Raw genomic sequence first — 19,182 nt, 5'->3', positions numbered from 1 at the left:
GGGCCGGGCTGACAGCTCCCCCGTTGGCTCGCAGGCAAGGAGGTGGGCGAGACGGTGCTGTACTACGGCTGTCGCCATGAAAATGAGGACTACCTGTACCGCGAGGAGCTGGCCCAGTTCCACAAGGAGGGAGCCCTGACCCAGCTCAACGTTGCCTTCTCCAGGGACCAAGCCCAGAAGGTGAGGCCCTGCTAAGAGCTCGCGGGCGGCGGGACTCCTGTGCTTGGGTGGGGGAAGCGGCAGGAGGAGAGGACCCTGGAGGTGCCAGCCCAGCTACGGCTCCTGCCGGGTCCTGCCAGCGGCTTCGGCCTCTGCCCTCGCTTCAGAGCCAGGCAGCCTCCCACCATCATCATGCTCCTGGCTGGGCATGATGGGGGAGGTGTCAGCCATGGGGAGCACCAGCCTGCTCTCCTGCTTGGCTTGAGAGCTTGTCCTACCCCCCCCCCCCCCGCACCGGGCAGGTGCCAGAGCGGCCAAGGCCCCCCCCTGTTGTCCCCTCTGCAGGGTTAGTCCCCCCCCCCATCCCCGCCAGAGGGCCCCGGGGAGCTCTGGAGGAAGCAGCCGGCTCACTGCTCGCAGAGCTGGGCGCAGGGTGGCCATGCGGCTCCCTTCCCCCTGTGCTGAACCCAGCTGGCTCTGTCCTGCCAGGTCTACGTTCAGCACCTGCTGAAGAGAAACAAGGAGGGGGTCTGGAGGCTGATCCACGAGGGGAACGCTCACATCTACGTGTGCGGGTAAGGCCAGCCCAGCTGCTCCGGCTTCACGGGCTGCAGGGCACCGGGCAGGCTGGGCTGGGGGGTCACTTGGGGCTCTTGTTGGCCCCTTTCCAGGAACCTTGAACCTCGATCTGGACTCGTGCTTTTAAACAGCCCCGGGGACTCATTGGTGCTCCATGTGTGAAAGGGGAGGAGCCAAGCTCTTGACTCGCCCATGCATGGGGCCGGTGCTCCAGAGGGGGCGGAGCCAGCAGTGCCTATCCTGGCCTAGGCTGGGAGCCCCAGTACCGTCACTGCACGGTGTCCGGGCGTGAGGCCGGCCGGCAGGTGGCACAGCCCAGAGGCTGGGGTGCTGGGCTGGGACATGGGAGCCCTGGGTTCTGGCCCTGGCTCTGCCTGTGACTGTGGCCAGTCTCTTCCCTTCCTGCTCTCCGCCTGTAGATTATAAACCTCTATGTACAGCCCCCAACACAGCCACGACTTGGGCAGGTGAGAGAGCATGGCAGCATCCCTGGGGAAGGGCCTTAAGGGGGGCTGGGAATGGGAAGGGTGGGGGGTCTTTCAGCAGCTCCCCAGGCAATGGGCTGCTGGCTCAGGCAGTGCCCCATCAGGCCTAGTGTTCTGGAGACACTTGCCTGAGGGGAGCACTGAACTCTACTGGGGAGAGCTTAGCTCTTACTGAAGCAATCTGAGTGCCCTGGGGAGGGAGAGGTGGCCATTGCGGGTAATTGGGGTTCTCATTGTTGGCCCCCATTCCCGGAGCTCTGCCACAGGCTTGCCCAATAGCCTTTGTCAAGACCCCTGCCCTCGCTCACCTCCGCACTCCGCTCCTGTCGTTGCAGCGACGCGCGCAACATGGCGCGGGACGTGCAGAACGCCTTCTACGAGATCGTGGCTGAGTTCGGGAGCATGACCCAGCCCCAGGCTGTGGACTATGTAAAGAAACTGATGACCAAGGGCCGCTACTCCTTGGACGTGTGGAGCTAAGCCGGGCTTCCGGCCGGGCGAGAGGAAGGTGCCCCAGCCACTGCAAGAATGTGCCACTGAAACTAAACTAACCCTTAGATCCCCTCCCTGGTAATCGCCCCTCTGTGCCCCCCCCACCCCTGCTGACGAGAGCCTTGCAATGCCGAGGCAGAGGCTGCTGGAATCCCCTGGGGCTCGGGGAGAGCTCACCTTGGGAACTAAGAGACCAGGCCTTGATGCAAGGCCAGTGAATGGGGGGGTCTGTCCCCTCTGCTTGCCAGCCAAGCTGTGCTCCAGACCTGGCCCCTGCAGGCATTGGGGCTTTTACCAGTGCTGGGGAGGGCAGCGTATCACAGACTGGGCCTTTCTCCCTGGCCAGGCAGCAGGAGTGTTGGGGTTCTCCCAGGTCTCTCCCTTACCTCTTGCGACTTCCAGCACGAGCTGCTGGCTGGTCTCCTGGGCAAAGCAGGTCCGGTCCTGGTGGCCTGCAACCAGACCCTGAGCCTGCCAAGCCTGGGCGCTGTGTGAGACTCCAGCCAGCCCACCCTGCTGGGACCCTGGTGGGGTCTGGCTAGGAGCCCACGGGTGTCCAGGGAGAGTTGGGCCAGAGACTTGTTCCTGAGCCTGCTTGGCCTGGCGTGTAGCTGGAACACAGCTCTCCTCAGCCTGACGCCCACGGGCAGTAACCTTGGCAGGCGCAAGGCAGGGCCACCCAGCAGTGGCTTAACTCAAGTCCCAGCCCAGCGGGGCCTCGCTCTGGTTCCCCAGGCAGCACAGGGGCAGAACCATGGTGGGCTCGGGCCCTAACACACTCACTCACCTGCAGGGCCGAGCAAAGTGGCACCCAGGGCCGGGACTCGTCTCTGGTGCTGCGAGGGGCCTGTGGGGCAGGGGCTGATGGGTGTGGCGATGGGGAAGCCTCCTGTGCAAGGGGCTGTGTCCCCAGCAGGAGGCCAGGTTGCCATCTGCCCTGGCACGCGGGGGGGGGGGGGGGGGGGGCGTGACTGAGCAGTGAGGTGGCCTGACGCCTGTGGGCAGCTTGGCCAGGCTTTGGGCTCTTGGCTGCGCTGCCCGTCCGCCTGTCCAATGACTGTAAATAATGGTAGAGACGGTCCCCTTGGAATAAAGTAGGGTCTTTATTTTGCCTCCAGCTCAGTTGCCTCATTTCATTTCCGAGAGAAGTGGCCCCAGAGGCCAGAGCAGCAGGCAGCCCGAAGCAGCCCCACCACGACCTCTGTGCCAAGGGGGGTGGGAACAGCAGGCTCAAAGGGGATCCCCACCCTAGAGTTCCAGCAGCTAGTTTGGGAACCAGCTCCCTGACTTGGGCAAGTCAGTTCAGGGGTTGCTCCCTTCCCAGGGGCAGGCCAGTGGCACAGGCCACAAGAGGAAAGGGAGCCCAAGCGCATTGTGGCTCTACTCCCCAGGGGGCTCTACTGCTGCAGTCCCCATGCAGGCGGGCCCCTCCAGCCCAGCAGGGCTCTGGCTGGCTGGAACGGCGGCTCAGCCCTGCTCAGGCTCTCCCTGCCCTGCGCTCTGGCCTCCAGTGTAAAGGCTGTGGGAAAACAGGATGTAATTGCACTGTGAAAGAACCTCACCCCCCCCCCCCGGGGCTACCTGCTAAGCTCTGGTCTGCACCCTGGCTGAGCAGCCTGATGCTGGGGTATCCAGCTGTGTGTGGCTGACAGCAGCAAGGCAGCAGCAGCCAGTGCACAGCCCAGCCTTGCTGCTCCAGGGAGTGGCACTAGCAGGGGAAAGCCCAGCTGCAGCTGCCCCTGTGCATGCTCCAGGCCCAGCTCCCTCAGTGGTTACTTCTACTCTCCTCTTAAGAACCCAGCCCCATCTCCACATGGCCCTAGGCTGGCCCTCTTGGTGCAAGGCTGGGCTGGCTACCAGGGGCATTTTTCCCCAGTAGCAGGTGGTTTGCAAAGCAGAACAGCACTGAGGCTCTGCACAGAGCCCTTCCCTGCCAGCCCCCGGGGCGTCTCTTCCTCCTCCGGCTGCCTTTCAGCAGCGTAGTGAAGCAACCTTAAGCAACGCCCATTACCCCTCAGTACCTCTCGCCCCCCCTCCCCTCCCCGACACCCCGGAGGATTAAGAGCAGCCAGGGTCAGAGAGCTCAGGGAGGGGATCTCCCCTGCCTCCCTTTATTTGGATGAGCTCCCTGTCAAAGGAGGCCCAGACATTCACACAGGTACAACAGCTCCCTCCAGGACACCTGCCCCAACCTGAAGCTCCTTGGCAGATGGCAGGATTCTGCTCCCCGGGGAAGCCAGCCCTGAGCACGTTCAGCCAAGTGCGCCAGAGCTCCAGCAGCTAAGCGACAGCCTAGCACCAGTGCTGCAATTTCCTTCCTTTGTAGCTGCTCCTGCCCCCTGCTACTGCAAGTTGGGAGGTAGAAGGCTGGGAAATTAGGGTGCCCCACTTCCAGGAGCCTGGACGCATCCTGTGGACAAGAGGCTAGAACTGGCTGTTTCCAGTGGCAGAAGAGCCAGGCCTGCGGGAAGCCATGACATGACTGGAGAGCTCTGCTCGCCCAGCGGCCATTGGGCCAGGCCCAGCCCTTCTCCCAGGGATGCGGCGGGAAGGAGCTTGCGGCCATGCAGCGGAGAGGGTGCCGCAAGTGGGAGTTGCTGAGGTGTTTGCTCTGCCGGGGACAGGGAGCATGGAACAAGGCCAGGCTGAGGGCTGTTCCCTACCCCTCAGGCCCGGCTGTGCTCCCGGGGGCACAGAGCAGGAGACGCTGTTCGCCCCTTGCTTGCAAAGGGAAGCGTGGAGCTAGTGTGGTGTTCGTGGTAGTGCTTTGGCCTGACCCCGTGAAAGGGGGCAGCTTAACCGCTGTGTGTGGAGGTAGCTGCGCTAGTCAGCCCATCCCTGGAGCAAAGGGGGAAGAGGGTAGAGTAGGACTGTAACTGCCTGGCCACAGTGCCCTCGGGGGAGACTGTCTGATCCTCGTGACTCCCCCCCGAAGGCAGCGTTGCCAGGGGTCAGGACTGGCTGTGAGCCTCGGCCTGCAACTGCGCGAGTCACTGGGTCGCATGCATTCCCCTGAGAGGCGCTGGCTGGCCCGTCCCGCGGGGCCTGCCGGGGAGCAACAGGCGCATGCTCCAGGGTGAGGAGAGGCGGCCGGTACAGCCTGGTGTGCGGTGAGGGGACAGCGGGGAGGAGGGAGAGCCCCTTCGTCTCAGCAGCGGCGCCTCGTCTCACTTGGCCTTGGCCTCTCGGTTCTGGCACTGGAATTTCTGGTGGACAACCCGCAGGGTGGTGAAGAAATTCCCCACGAAGAGGACAAAGAAGGGGAGTCCACACATGAGCACCTGAGAGTGGGACGGGAGACACGAATTAACGCAGAGCCAGCGAGGCCGCATGGGGCCAAGACCCTTCCTGCCTGGGGCTGGACTGAGCTCGTCCCTGCCTTTGCCCCTCAGCGCGGTCGGACGCCCCTAAGAGTGGTAGGAGGAAGCCAGGCAACCAGACTCCAACTACAAGGGCCCCAGACAAGTCAGCAGCAGCCCCAGCAAATCCTGCGATTTCCCTCTGGCCAGGGGAGTCTTGGGCAGCCATGCACTGACGTGGCTGCTGGGGGGAGGGGGCTTTCCACAGCATCCTCTGCCACCCTGCACAACCTCCCTCCGCCGTCCCTTTGCCGAGCTGCTCGCTCACCTGCCACTCCTTGCACTGCGGGTGTCTGGCCAGCTGGAAGAGGGTGATCGCGTTGTAAAGCTGCAGGAACTCCAGGAAAGAGAAGGGATTGGGGAAGAGGGTCACCTTTGTGTGAGATGCGCCCCAGCACAGCCGGGGGTCAGGCCAGTCCCAGCAGCTGAGCCCGGGGCACTCAGCGCACCAGGACCCCACCCTGTTACCCAGGTGGGGTGGCTCCGCCTCTGCAAACCCCAACTCACTATGCAAGAGCCGGGGTCGTCGAGCCAGTGCAGGTAAAGGAGCCCAGGAGCCTTGCTTCGTGCACATCTCCACCCGCAGGGGCCAGCCGGGCGCCGTAGCGCACACGCTCCAGGTCCCCACAGTGGCAAGATGCCAGCTCTGCTCTCACCAACATGGCCCAGGCTCCCGCCTCTACTGGCGCCTGGCTGCTACCAGGCCGGCTATGACTCCAGCCCCCACATCTCTCATCAGGCGCCACGGCTGACGGGATAAGGAGCCAGCAAGCACCACTAGGGCCAGCTGGCTCCTGGCAAGGCCAGGCCCCTCGCCCAAGGCGGCCGGCGCACGCTCACCTGGCCAAAGAAGAGGAACGGCAGCAAGAACGTGAGGCCCCTCCACATCCAGGACTGGAAGCCCTCTGCAGCGAGGAGACAGAGCACAGGTCCTTCGAAAGCGCCCCAGGGACTTGGCCAGGCGGCTCCGTGCCTCACAACGCAGCAGCGCTGAGCAGGGGGCTTGCGTGCAGCCAGCACCAGCAGCCACGGACCCAAAGCAGGTGGAGCCCCCCTGGTGTTCCTGAGGAGCCCACCAGCGTGGCCAGGACAGCCAGCCGCTCTTGGGCAAGCAGCACCTTGGTACGTGTGGCACGCGGGGGAGTTAACAGGCTGCTCTCAGCTTCTTGCCCAAAGGAAACTGGTTTGCGGAAAATGTTGCTATTTCACAAGGAACCCAAGTCAGTCCACACCCATGGGGGCCAGGGCCTCATGGGAGTTGTAGTTCCGCTGCCCTGCAGGGTGGCCGGACAACATCTCCCTTAATGCACCATTGCCAGGGCCCCTGCCCCGGTGCAGCAGCCAGGAGAGCGACAGGCTAAACAAGGACTCGGGCAGCAGCCCCAGGGAGGCCAGGATATGTGGGACAGCCCAGCCCACGCGCCTCTCTCTCGGGCTGTGCCCCCAGCGCGGGGAGCGCTACCTGCGCGCCCAGCCTCGAGCCAGCTGGGCGCCACAGTGAGAACAGTGGGGTCCCAGCGGGGTGGCAACTTACCCACAGTGAGATCCATGTTGTGCCTCTCCCCCAGCGTCCTCAGCCGGTACAGGCAGCCGCTCTGGTAGTAGTACTGCAGGAACTGCACGAAGCCTGCGGGGAGAGGAGCGTCAGCCTGCAAAGGGGCGCAGCTGCCAGGCAGGACCCAGCCACCCTGGCTTAGCCCAGATGGGCACAGGAGCGAGAGCTGGGGAAGGGCCTTTGGGCCTCTGCAGGGAGGGAGGGAGGTGAAAAGCACCAGCCCTGCTGACAGCCAGCAGCGGTCCATGCTTGTGGTGCCAGGGTGCCGTCTGAGGCCCAACGGGCAGGAGGGGCTGCCAGCTGCCAGCAGCGATCTCTGCGCCAGGCAGCCCCCCACCTGCTGCCTCCCTGACTGCCCAGTCCAGCTGAGCCTGCAGCAGCGCTCGGGAGGAGAAACTGTGTCTGGCTTGGGGCCCTTTCAGGCCCAGCAAAGAGCCCCTGGCAAGTGCTGTGGTACCAGACGGGGTGGCCGAGACACCGGCTCTCAGGAGCGGGACGCTGTTCCAAGCAGCCAGGGCTTCCCCAGCCCAGTGAAGGAGCCCAGCTTGCCCCCGGCCCGGACACTCACTCTGGTACATGGAGAAGGAGAGGAACTGGTTCCGGAACTTCTGGTACATGAGCCCGTCCGGCCTGTGGGAGAAGACATGGGCTGGAGAAGCTCCCCAGATAGGGCATGCGGGGCCCTACGGGTTTTAGCCCCCGGTGCAGGGCAGCGGTGTCCCCAGAGGCAAACGCCAGCCCAGGCACCTTGCTGGGGCTTCAGAGGACCAGGCTCTGCAGCTGGACCCCTCTTGCCCCACAGGCAGAAGGGCTGGAAGTGCAGTTGGCACTGGACTTACCCAGCAGGGTCCTGCGGTGCCTTGGCCACACAGACAAAAGGGGGGAGAGTGTGTCACAGACCCCTGGCAGCTCCTTGGTGCCCCAGGGGCTGCAGTAACCCCATGTGGGGGCAGGGTGGCTGGCAAGGACCGGTCCGGGGAAGCCCACCCTCCGCGAGTCAGGAGATCTCCCTGCTGGGCGGAGATGGAGACTCACCAAGTCAGCATGACGCCCGAGAGGAAGGTGGAGACGTAGTGATGGAAAACCCACCAGCCTTTGATCCTGGGGAGCAGAGAAGAGGGAGCCAGGATGAATCACCCAACCGGGGGGGCACAAGGGAGGGCAGGCTAAGGAAGACAGGCCATCAGCCCCCCCCAGCTCGCAAGGAGCAGGACGCAAAGAGGGCCAGGGCAGGGAGTTAGCTGGCACGAGGAGAGCCCACCCACGTGCGGCACAAAGCAGTGACTGCTGTGCCCAGGCTGTAAGCACCGCCCCTGCGGTGAGTCTCCCTGCCATGGTCTCGCCCGAGACTCCCCCGCGAGCACCCCACAATACTGAGCCAACTGCGGCTCTAGGAGCAGAGGCTAACGCAGCCGGCCGCTGTCTGCTCAGCCTGCGTGCTGCCCCTGGCCGGGGCTGGGCCCAGCGGGCTCACCTGGACCCGTTGGTGATCAAGATGCTCTCGCGGATGGTGAGGGTGCAGTAGTACCAGACCAGCAGGAAGTTGAAGACGGCGTCTGTCACCCTGTCCCAGACCAAGCAGGCAGTGAAGGGGGGAAGCAGGGCAGGGACCAGACACGAGGGCTGGTCTGAATGTCCCCGTGCAGGGGTGCCCAGCTGCGGCCCATGCGCAGAGCAAGGCTGCCGCCTGTGCCTCTGGCAGCAGCTTTGCGCCTCAGCGCTGGTCTCCGTGGGAGCAGCTCCAGTCACCTGGAGGGCGTGGCGGCCCCTCACATGAAGCCAGGGGCTGCGACAGGCCCAGCCATCCCGGTCTGAGTGGGCTGCAGGTTCGCCCGAGAGTCCCGCTCCCCACGCCCGTTCCAGGCCACACGCCGTCGGGCCCCTCGGCTGCCGCATTCCTCCCGTCTTGGGCGAGATCCAAACGCTTTGCCAAGCAGACACGGGGAACATCCCGGGGGGGAATGGCAGAGCCTTGTTCAGCCGTGCAAGGGCTCCCCCAGGTGGGCAGTGTGCCCCGTGGCTGGCCATCCTCAACCAACACCAGACACCTACGGGCAACCCGCACCTGGGAACTGGATCCAAGCCTGGCCCAGGGGAACGTTGCCCTTCAAGCTCTTGTTACCTGTTCCCGCTCAGCCGTCTGCAGTTTGGGTGCCCTCATTTGGAGAGGGCAGCCCAGGCAGCAGCTGCCCGAGGCGAGAGGCCCACGTGAGAGCTGCCACCCAGGGCTGGGCTGTTCCTGAGAGCATCTCCCTGCTACAGCCTCACCTGGAGTTGAAAAGGAAGCGGCAGGAGGAGGAGATGATGAGCAGGATGATGGTGAGGTAGAGCTTGAACTTCTCGTACTCGTCTTTGTAGGCAAACCTGTAGGGAAGCACAGCGGAGGGTCGTGGTGGGCGGGGAATGAGCCCCACGTCTCCAGGTGACCAGGGGCCACCGTCCCCAGCTACACAGAGCCGCTGGGGAGAGCTGAGCGACCAGCATGGATGAGCATCTGGCAGGGTTGCAGGCGAGAGACCCAAGATGCTGCAAGGAACAGTGAAGGGCTGTGGGTTGAGCAAGTCTTGGCTCACGTCCCCACATGGCACCATCTGTCCTAAGAGCAACCCCGGGCTCCATCCCCCAATCCTGGCGCCTACCGAGCTGCAAAGCCTGCTTTCCTGGCAGGTCTCCCATTGAGCCTGGGCCTACAGACCCCTGCCAGCGGCGGCAGAGCGGCTCGGTCGGGCAAGAGAGTCACATGGGCGAGGTTAAGTCGAGGGCCGGGTTGGCAGGATGCGCCGCCTGCCGGAGGGAGAGGTTCTCGGCACACGGGGAGGATTGGGAAGAGAGCTCAGTGGGCAGCCAAGCTCCCACGCTGGCAGAAGACACGCCGCCTGCCCGAGGGGAGGGACTTCCACAGCCCGCACGCAGCTGCACAGAGGGAGGGGAGGGGGGTGCATTACTTAGCCTGCTTGCTGAGCAGAGTCACGTTCACGTTTCCAAGCACCAGACTCAGGTACAGCCTAGAGGGGAACGGAAGGAGCAGTGAGACCACACGGGAGGCGCGGAGCAGCCTGCTGGGGCGGGGACCCGCCGCCTGGCGGTTCCAGGGCAGCATGTGCATCCCAACTGGAAACGGGCCCTGCGGAGCAGCTCAGGCGTTGCTACCACCCACACCCACACACACTGGACAGGCTCCAGCGCCGGGCTCCCCTGTGCTCACGCGGCATTCGATCTTCATCTGTCAGCCCCTCTGCAGGGGCGCTGGCCGGGACCCACAGCCGTCTGGCTGAGTACACGGCTCACCCCTGCCCCCGTGCTGTACTGCACTGAGGGGAGGGCGTTGCCCGAGAGCAGCGGTTCTGAAGCGGCGGGTCACGACTCCATCGGAACGGGGTCGCTAGGGCTGCCCCTGGCCTGGGGCTGACACCTTCGGGCCTTGGTCCCACACTCACGGAGGCAGGGGTCAGGCAGGCTCCCGCTGTGTCCCCCCGCCACCTCGCCCAGCCAGCAGGGGCCAGGCCACTAGGCCCTGGGCCAGGCCAGTGAACTCTGTGTGCTCAAGAGATGCACAGACACTGCTGGGCCAGGAAGCCAGTCCCAGGGGCTCTACTCTGACTCGGAACTGGTAGCACGTGGTTCCGCTGCAGCCCCCCGAGCCAGGAGGCTGAACACAAGCCAGGAAGTAGTGCCAGTGCGTACCAGGCCTTTCCCAGACACCCTGCTGGCGTCACACCTGAGGCAGGCGCGTTGTCACCAGCAACCCAAGCAATCCCTGCAGAGACATCCAACGCTCCCGTCCTTTGCTAAGGCCCCACAGCCACATCACGATCTCAACAGCTTCTTACCCATTCTTCTTTGGCAAGTAGGCCTCCATCTCAAAGAAGACGCTCTGCCGCTCCTTGATGAGGCCCTCGATCTCCCGGATGGACTCCTCCTGTTCGGCAGTGGTCGTGGACTTGCAGCTGGGGAAAGAACGGGACGTGGTCAGACACCAAGGACCCACAGCTGCTGCCATGTAATGCGGCCACGCAGCTGGAGACGAGGGCCGTTCAGAACTGCAGTGGAGAGAAGGCCTGGGCGCTGGCTCTGCCCCCCGGGTTCAGAATGGGACCGAGGTGGAGCGCAAGCAGCACGGAGCCAACCTGAACGAGCAGCCACATGGTCTAACCCGGCAGCCATGACAGTGAGCCTAGGGCTGAGGGGAAATTCTGAGAAGGCTCCGTGTTGGGAAGCCCTCAGAAGCGCTTACAGTTAATGTGGGTAAGGGGCGAAGCAACTACTGGAGGAACGAAGGGAGGGTCTGAGAGCAGCTATAGCGCCTTCATCCTACACGCCCTCACGATTCACCTACCCCAGCTGTTCCTAGCCCATCCGCACCCCAGAGCGCAGGAACGCCGCTCACTCGGCTCCCGCCTCCGACCAGGGCTCTCCTTATACTGCTCCATGGGGCTCCTTACTTTTTGAAGGCCAGAGACAGCTCCTTCAGCTGCTTCTTCTGCCGTGCAATGGAGCTGGAGATCCCATCCTGCAGCTTGGTCAGTTCCTCGAGCTTCTGCTTGTACAGCTTGTGGGTCTCCTGGCAACGCAAAGGACAGGTCAGCAGTGAGCCTGGGGCCTTGCCTTGGAGCCCAGTTCATTCTGCAGGAGGCTGTCGGCATGGGAGGGAGGTGGGCGGTGGACCCGAGCAGAGGGACCAGAGACAGGAGCTTTGAGAAGGATTCCCCGCTCAGCTGCGGACTCGCTACATCAGCTTGCGAAGCACATTTGCCCCTCCGGCTGGGGAAGGGACTTCCACCAAACGAAGGGGGGGGGGGGGGGGGAAGGGGGAACACTTGGCAACGGGAGAAATCCCTCCGGAAGCTGGCGGTGGCTGACCCCAGCATGGGTGGGACTCCAACCCTCAGCCACCACCAGCTTCCTGCGCCGGCATCACCGGGCTCCAGAGGCAGGTACCTTATCCATTTTGCCACTGCAGGAGTCCTCTAACCACCCTACCTTCATGGGGCTTTGCCTCCCTGGCCTGACACAGCTTCTACAAACAGTGGGAAGTGAGCGCAGGGCCAAGCATCTTCCCCCCGTCCCCCATGCTATGCAGTACCCAGCTGGGATTCAGCTTAGCTTAGAGCAGTGTTGCTTAAACTTTTTAAGACGAAGGAACACCAAACAATTTTTTTTATGAGGAGGAACACCAAGGATTTTTTGTTGAGCCAAAAAAAAAAAAAAAAAAAAAAAGTCGGGAGAAAAAGGGTCAGGAGGAAGTTAAGAAAAAAAAGGTTGCCTGCCCCTTTAAAGGTGGCCATTTTGATTTCTGTTGTTCCCCGAAGCACACCAGTGCACCACGGAACATTTTAAGAAACACTGGCTTAGAGACTAGCTTCCATGCACAGCCCTCGGGGGCGCTATTCTGCTGGAATAAGCTTGACCATTGTTTTCCATTGCTCCTCCATGCCTCGCCATGCCAAAGGGAGAAAAAAGAGCTGGCAAGCAGCAAACTCCAGCTGAAGTCCAGACAAGGCCTCAGATCCTGGCTTCCCTTCCCAGCATGCCACTGACCTGCTAAGTGATCTAGGGCAACTCCCTCTTCTATCCCACAGCTCCATTTCCATGTGACATGCAAGAGCCACTGGCTGAACCCTAACCAGCCATCTGAGCTTTTAGAACCCAGGAACCAAGGAGGGAGGAGTTGCCTCAGCAGGTCCAACCAGCCTCACATGCAGACCAAGAGGAAGCTGGCACAGCTGGGGCACAACTGATGGTGACAAAGAGGAAGCTGCTGGATTAAAAGCCACCCTATGGGTCTGGCATGTGTGAAGAGCCCAGCTTCCTGCAGTAGCAAGTGGTACAGGGAAGCAGTCCCGGGAATGCCGACTGCTTCAGGTTTTTGCTGACTGACGTACCAAGGGGGAAGAAAGAACATGATCATGGGCTATAAAAATGGATGTAAAATTGCAGTTAACCCATTGAAAGGAGGGCTGGAGGGGACACCCCCCCTTCCCCCCCCACACACAGTGTGCCTGGACCGGAGAGGCGTCCTGCCCACCTGGGCCTCCTGCCCAGGCTCGCTGCAGGCAGGGGCTGCTCTCGACGGCCAGAGAAGCCCAGTGTGCAGACAGCACCATGGGGCTGGAGCAGCCCCCTGCCATTAAGGGTGATGCTTACTGGTTAGCCTCTCATATCCCTAGTTGTAACCGGCAGCAGGGCACTGGCTGTCTTTGCAATACTGCCCTGCCTCGTAGGGGCCACCCTCATCTGTGGTTCAGAAAAGCGATGCCCTGTCAGCGCTTGCCCTTCTGAAAGCCTGCTGAGTGCTCCTGCCCGGTAGACAGGGAGAACCAAGTCGGACTAGCATCTTCAACCAGCGCAAGAAAGCCGCACGAACAATTCCTCCTCCAGTGGCAGATCTAGAATACTGAGCCCTTGTACAGCGTTTAGCCCTGAGAGCCGATAGTCAACTGTGCTTGCAGCTCCGAGACAAGCCGAGTCCTTGTGCAACAAAACACTTTAGGAAGTAGGTCAGCATCATTAGGGGAAACTGAGGCATAGAGCATGGCAACCATTTGCCCTAGGTCACCCAGTAGGTCAGTGGAAGCCTGAGTCCTACCGCAGTATTCTAACCACTGGCTTTTTAATTGCTTATCTCTAGGACCTGCAGCAGGGAGTCCCACAGGTTAGCGTAACATCGCTAAAAACACCCACCTCCCCACTTAAATGTGCTGCCTTTTCATTTGCATGCTGCAGTCTAAGCTGATCACTTGGAATGCTGGGGCACAGGTTGCTTCTTTACCTCACTGCTTGCAGCAGAGAAGAGGAAGGAACTGAAATCTGCTTTGTTACATTAGATGTTGGCCCATATCTCACAAACTGGCCGAACCAAAAGCCAGACAAGGCAAGGTCTCAAGAGCAGGTCGCTTTCCCAAGAACGACGCTCTGTCCCTTCTATTACAAGGGTGAGGGAAGAGAGCAGCTTACATCACTCGCTCTGCCTCCTCGACCCTTCACTGTGCAATTCTGGCACGTTTCATTTAAGGTCCCGGCCAGTGGTCCCTGTAAATCTGTTTCATTCGTGTGCAGGAAAAATTTTGTTCTGTGCACCAAGGGTTGTGCAGGTGTGCGCCACCAGTAGAAACACACGCTGCCAGCTGTGGGTGCACTGCTGATGAACTGGGTGGTTGCCCAAGTGCTCAGCTCCCAGGGAACACTCGTCCTGGTGCACCTAATTGTGGGTCAGCACCCTTTGTTTCGGCTCCCACTGCCAGGGGAGCAGGGTAGATGCAGATGACTTAATGTAAGAGGGCAGGGAGCCTGTTTCCCACCCTCCCCCCCAATGCTCTTTCACACAGTGATCTCTGGGTCTTAATTGAACCCTGCTTCACTGAGCCTTCTCCTGCACACAAATTACTTGCTGGGGGTTAAACAAAGCAGGGTTTGAAAGAGTTCCGAGACAGAAGGTCACCTGCCATTCCCCCATCCTGTCCTAGGCTCGACATGGGGTAAAGGGAAATTGCTGTAACTGCAGGGGGAAGTTTAGAACATGCCCTTCCTGGCTGTAAGCCATGCCAAGCAGTGCACCTCCAAGTTCTCTCAAAATAATCCCAGCGCTACAGGCATCCCGGCAGTGAGACGCACAGAATAGGTGCGGTACGTTAAATCACAGTCCGTGAAGCTGGAATCTCCATTGTATGATTAACCCCTGGGGAAGTCCCATGTGCTCTACAAGCGCTACCACAGGACTTGGCTGCCTGTAAATCACAGGGCACGATGCTCTGAAGTGAGGAGCCAATACAAGCGAACGCAGCCCCTGGCAAGAGCTGCAGTTATTCAAGCAGACGCATCAGTTGTCAGACCTCTAGGAACCACTGGCAGAACCAATAGAAACAGTGCCACAGGCAGCAGTTTCTGAGCCAGGACACCCACCGCCTTCTTGACTCCCCGCTGCAGGGCAGGACGTTATACAGGGGGACTCATAAGGCAGGTGGCCCCAAGCGACCCCTTCCCCTTGGTGGAGTGTCTCCCTAGAGCATCTCCCCTTCTCTAGTCCTCAGCACCCGATGCCACGTCTGTAATCACGGCTCTGGCAGTGGTTAGTCATCTGTGGTTGCAGCTTCAAGACGAGCGGAGTCCTTGTGTAACAAAGTCCAGCTCCACGGATGCCAGCTCTGATTTTCGCCCCATGCACCTTGCCAGGGAACAGGCATGTTGGGCAATCTGTGGGAAAGGTCACTGCACTTTGGACTGGGGATTCAGGGCCCAATGTCTAACTCACCTGTGGAATCGCAGCAAAAGTGACGTTTTATTGTCACTTATTTTGAGTCTTAAAGGGACAGCATGGCCCCCTGGGTTAGGACTCTAACTAAGACTTGGGAGGTTCAATTGCCCATTATGCTACAGACTTGTGTGCGCCCTTGGGCGAGTCACTTAGTCTCAACGTGCCTCAGTTTCCCCATCTGGGACGTGGTACTTCCCCTCCTCACAGCGGTGCGGACAATTAACGATTGAGGTGCTGTACCGAATGCTCGTTTCCATTAGATACAAACTAGCGCCCTGGTAGGAGGCAGCTATATAAAGAGGCACACAAGGCCACATTAAAGGCACATGGAGTTTAACCCCAAGCAAGTTCTAAACTGACTGAAGTGCTGGAAGGATCAAAGTCACTTTTGAAATGCTAGGTCCTGAGCACAGAAATTGGGAAATCCCTCCAGAGCTAAGCAGAATGGACATGAGCTGAAACAAAGAAGTTATGCTAACAAAACTAGTCCCGCACCCACCTAACACCCGATGGTAGGCATGGTGGACTGTTCCGTTGCCCGAATGCAGCATTCCCAACACGCTAACGACCTCAAATATCCTTATAGCAAGGACCAACAAAGCATCAGCTAGAAAAACCTGGGAAGTATTGCAGACCTAGGTGCTCTAGATGGGACATCTCAGAGAAACAAAACAAGCTGCACACGAGGGACTAAAAGCAGTTGTTCTTTGCTCAAACCCTCCAGGGGTCACCTACTAATGTTTATTGTCAAGAAGGTCAAAGGGCACTGAAGTTTGAGAACCACTCATGGCCTTGATCAAAAGAATATGGACAGAAGAATCTTTTCCTATCTAATTGACCCAGGAGCTGCCCAAGTACTGTGTGTGACAGAGTGAATCACAGAAATCCCCACAGGGTTGTCCCACAGCGTGCTGATCATGCTACTGACACCCTCCTTCCTGCTCTATGCGGCTCCCCACCACCCTTTTCTGTCTTCCCTTGACAAGGTGCAAAGTTGGGGTTACCACCCCCAGCAAAGCAACACAGACACGGAACAACTTCAGTTCCGGGAGGACTCGGCATCCAGGAAACCAACCCCCAAAAGGGACTAAAACCCCAGATAAATCTGTCTTGCCCTTTGTCAAAGTTTTCCACAGAGAAAGCTGACAAAGGTCAGCTGTCTTAATCAAAGAGAGATGCACAGTGGTTGCTTCCCTCCTGCCAGGTAACAATTATTTACACTGATCTTGATAATAAACAAGTATTTTTAGTAAATATAAAGAGGTTGCAAGTGAAAAGAGTCAAATCAAAGTAAGTTACTAAATTAAAATGAACAAAACATGCTTAGCGAGTTCTAATCCACTAAGCAACGTGTTTCACATGCAATTCTTACCCCTAAAGAGCTGTTCTTATCTCAGGGAAAGAGCTTCAAGAAAGAGATCATTTTCACTCTGGCCTGGGTCTACAGCTTTTCAGAGTTCTTTGTTGTCAAGCATCCTCTTACCGTGAGCCAGGCAGTTTCAAAGACCAGCTGAAGACAAAAAACGGAAGGCTCCCCATTGCTTAAACAGACTTTCCCCTAGGGCGGAGGGTGGGAACCCTTTGTTCCGCATCCTCCATCTCCTTGGAAAAATACCAGGTTCAAGATGGATCCCTGTAGCAGGAGGCATGGTCACATGTCTTTCTAAGACCAACCACAGTTTGGGCTCATAGGAAAAACATGACCATTTGCAGGTCATTGATTTGAGAACTGAGTCATTAAATACCTGAAGTGTCACTAATTGCCCTCATTAGTACACTTCGAACTATAAACAAACCCAAATTTCATACTTCTAACTTCACATACAAGAATGATACATGCACAAAAATAGGATATGCAGATTCAGCAGACTATAACTGTAAAATTGATGCTACAAGAGCTGTTTTGCATAAAGCATCTTTGAGTTATACATATTCATAAGCCAATTTTCATAAAGCAAGGAGGGCATGACACTATGGACAAGAACCAAGTGGAAGGGAGGGAAGTGAAGGTGACAGGTATTCATATAATGCAGACTGCAAGACATCATAAGATGTGTAAGTCACACTGGGCAATGGGACAAATCCACTGCCATGTAATCACTGCATACTGAAAGTGTTAATGCAGTCAGTCATTTACCAAAAGGACAACAATCAGAAGGCAGGAGCCTACCAGTACAAACAGACATATCAGCGGACAGACTCAACCATAGCAGCCTACCGAAAAAAAACCTTAAAAAGATTCTGTCTCCTTTCCAGCTGCATCCACGGGAGCCCAAAAAGACGGGAGGGCTTCCTCAGCCAATGAGACTGTTTAATCCTGGTTGTCATGGACACCAGATAACCAGCATGTAACAAAGCAGGAGACACACTGCAAAGGAAATGTGAACCGGGATGAGAAGGTCACGGACACTCCACTGGTGCGGAATGACAAAATGTACACCCGGAAAACCGACAGCCAGACATGGCAGACTCGGTTACTGAACGATGAGTTTAGCAGCTCTGGAGTTCCCTTGCCTCCCCCAGATCAGGGTACAATAAGGGAGTGAACCTGTATTACTTCTCCCGCCTGCCCTTGCTGGAGATCACACCTGAAGTGAATGTGTTGTGTTCACAGCCAGCAGAAGCTGACTAAGGACATCATGGTAGCAGCACCGCTGTGCTTCCATTAAGGCCAACATCCCCCCTACCGTGGTAATCCTAAAGAAAAGATAATTCCCTCCCAACTAAGCACTTGGCTGGCCACACAGGCCCATCGCTCACTATGCGTTTATTCATCCCCCAGCACAAGTGGAGCCTGGACCCATATCTGGTTTGAAAATGAATGGAAACAGATGCCCTAAATGGCTACGCTTGCCTGGTTTAACTACCTGCCCAGGGTGAGAGATTACAGATTGTTGTTTTAAGAGAATTCTTTTGCAAATGTTTACATCTGTTGAGGCAAGAACCTTTGGCAACCTATTGGAAATTAGTTATTCTAAACCCCACAGTTACTCACCTATCACACCCACCCTGAACAGTATGGAACGGGAAGAATGCCTCTCCGAAGGCGGAGGCTAGGCCTCCCTGGGCCTGTACTGAGTGCCCACTGGGGGACTGTGAGGTGCTGGCTACTGCCTTATAAAGTTGCTCAGCATTTCTGGTCTGTTTGCCTTAATGCCTCTGCCCCCACGTGGCGCAAGGGGTGTGTAGCTGGGAATCAAATGGGGGGAAGAAGGTGTTTTAGTGCAGGGTCCTCAACTCCCAGACACATGCCCCCACCAGAGCCATGGAGGTCCACGCTTCTGGGCACGGTGCAAGGTGCACGACAGGGACAGAGCTCCCAGATTGAGGGGGGGGGGGGGAAGGAGACAGCTAAAAAACCAGGTCTCAGACTGAGGGAGCAGAGACATGATGCCACCTCTGCCCATGCAGCCAGACAGCCTTAATCATAACTGCAGCCCCACTGATACCTGCCCCCACCATGGCCAGTACCGGCCCCCTCAATACCCCCTGGGGGGTACCTCCCTCCATCCCCCCAGACACCCCCTGGGGAATATCTACCCCCCTGAGCGCCACCACCCCCAGGCACCCCCCGGGGATACCTACCCCCCCCCCGAGCGCCACCCCTCAGGCACTCCCCGGGGATACCTACCACCCCCCGAGCGCCACCCCCCAGACACCCCCCGGGGATACCTACCCCCCCCGAGCGCCACCCCTCAGGCACCCCCCGGGGATACCTACCCCCCCCCCGAGCGCCACCCCCCAGGCACCCCCCGGGGATACCTACCCCCCCCCCGAGCGCCACCCCTCAGACACCACCCGGGGATACCTACCACCCCCCGAGCGCCACCCCTCAGACACCCCCCGGGGATACCTACCACCCCCCGAGCGCCACCCCCCAGACACCCCCCGGGGATACCTACCCCCCCCCCGAGCGCCACCCCCCAGACACCCCCCGGGGATACCTACCCCCCCCCCGAGCGCCACCCCTCAGACACCACCCGGGGATACCTACCACCCCCCGAGCGCCACCCCTCAGACACCCCCCGGGGATACCTACCACCCCCCGAGCGCCACCCCCCAGACACCCCCCGGGGATACCTACCACCCCCCGAGCGCCCCTCAGGGGATACCTGCACGTGCTGGAAGCCGTCCTGCAGCTCCTGCCAGTCCCGCAGACACTCGCTGGCCGAGGCGCGGAGGCTCATGGCGGCGACGGCTCGAACCGGCAGCCCCGCTCCGCTCGCAGCGGCCTCCGGCCGGGGGCGCTTCCGGGCCCCGCCGCGGCCAATCGCCTCGGGGGCGGGGACGGCGGCGCCTGAC

General features: G+C 59.7%; 2 protein-coding genes across 10 annotated transcripts in view; one reads left to right on the top strand and one right to left on the bottom strand.

Annotated features, from left to right (window-relative positions):
* POR (cytochrome p450 oxidoreductase) overlaps positions 1-2,832 on the top strand; it is a 59,094-nt gene extending 56,262 nt beyond the window's left edge. For all 8 annotated transcript variants that reach the window (XM_075904940.2, XM_006113299.5, XM_006113300.5 and 5 more), the window contains 3 exons: positions 35-180; positions 649-734; positions 1,559-2,832. In XM_075904940.2, coding sequence (XP_075761055.1) covers positions 35-180; positions 649-734; positions 1,559-1,703 — 377 coding nt within the window. In that variant the 3' untranslated portion in view covers positions 1,704-2,832. The remainder of the gene's footprint in view (positions 1-34; positions 181-648; positions 735-1,558) is intronic.
* Positions 2,833-4,747: 1,915 nt separating this feature from the next.
* Positions 4,748-19,154, bottom strand: TMEM120A (transmembrane protein 120A). Of its 2 annotated transcripts, none has more exons than XM_075904942.2 (12): positions 18,993-19,154; positions 11,072-11,190; positions 10,460-10,576; positions 9,575-9,634; positions 8,898-8,993; positions 8,104-8,193; positions 7,665-7,730; positions 7,198-7,259; positions 6,609-6,701; positions 5,915-5,979; positions 5,343-5,402; positions 4,748-4,996 (listed from the first exon to the last, which is right to left on the bottom strand). In XM_075904942.2, the coding sequence occupies exons 1-12, from the start codon at positions 19,065-19,067 to the stop codon at positions 4,883-4,885; spliced, it is 1,017 nt and encodes a 338-aa protein (XP_075761057.1). In that variant the 5' UTR covers positions 19,068-19,154; the 3' UTR covers positions 4,748-4,882. The 2 variants fall into 2 exon arrangements, with proteins under 2 accessions (XP_075761057.1, XP_075761056.1); XM_075904941.2 differs by having other exon boundaries at positions 5,343-5,411; positions 18,993-19,152.
* Between the last annotated feature and the right edge of the window lie 28 nt (positions 19,155-19,182).

This window comes from Pelodiscus sinensis, chromosome 21, assembly GCF_052426305.1.
Source record: "Pelodiscus sinensis isolate ZL-2025 chromosome 21, ASM5242630v1, whole genome shotgun sequence".
Classification (NCBI taxonomy): Eukaryota; Metazoa; Chordata; order Testudines; family Trionychidae; genus Pelodiscus; species Pelodiscus sinensis.
The sequence above is the reverse complement of the archived record's forward strand: the minus strand, read 5'-3'. Positions and strand labels throughout refer to the sequence as shown.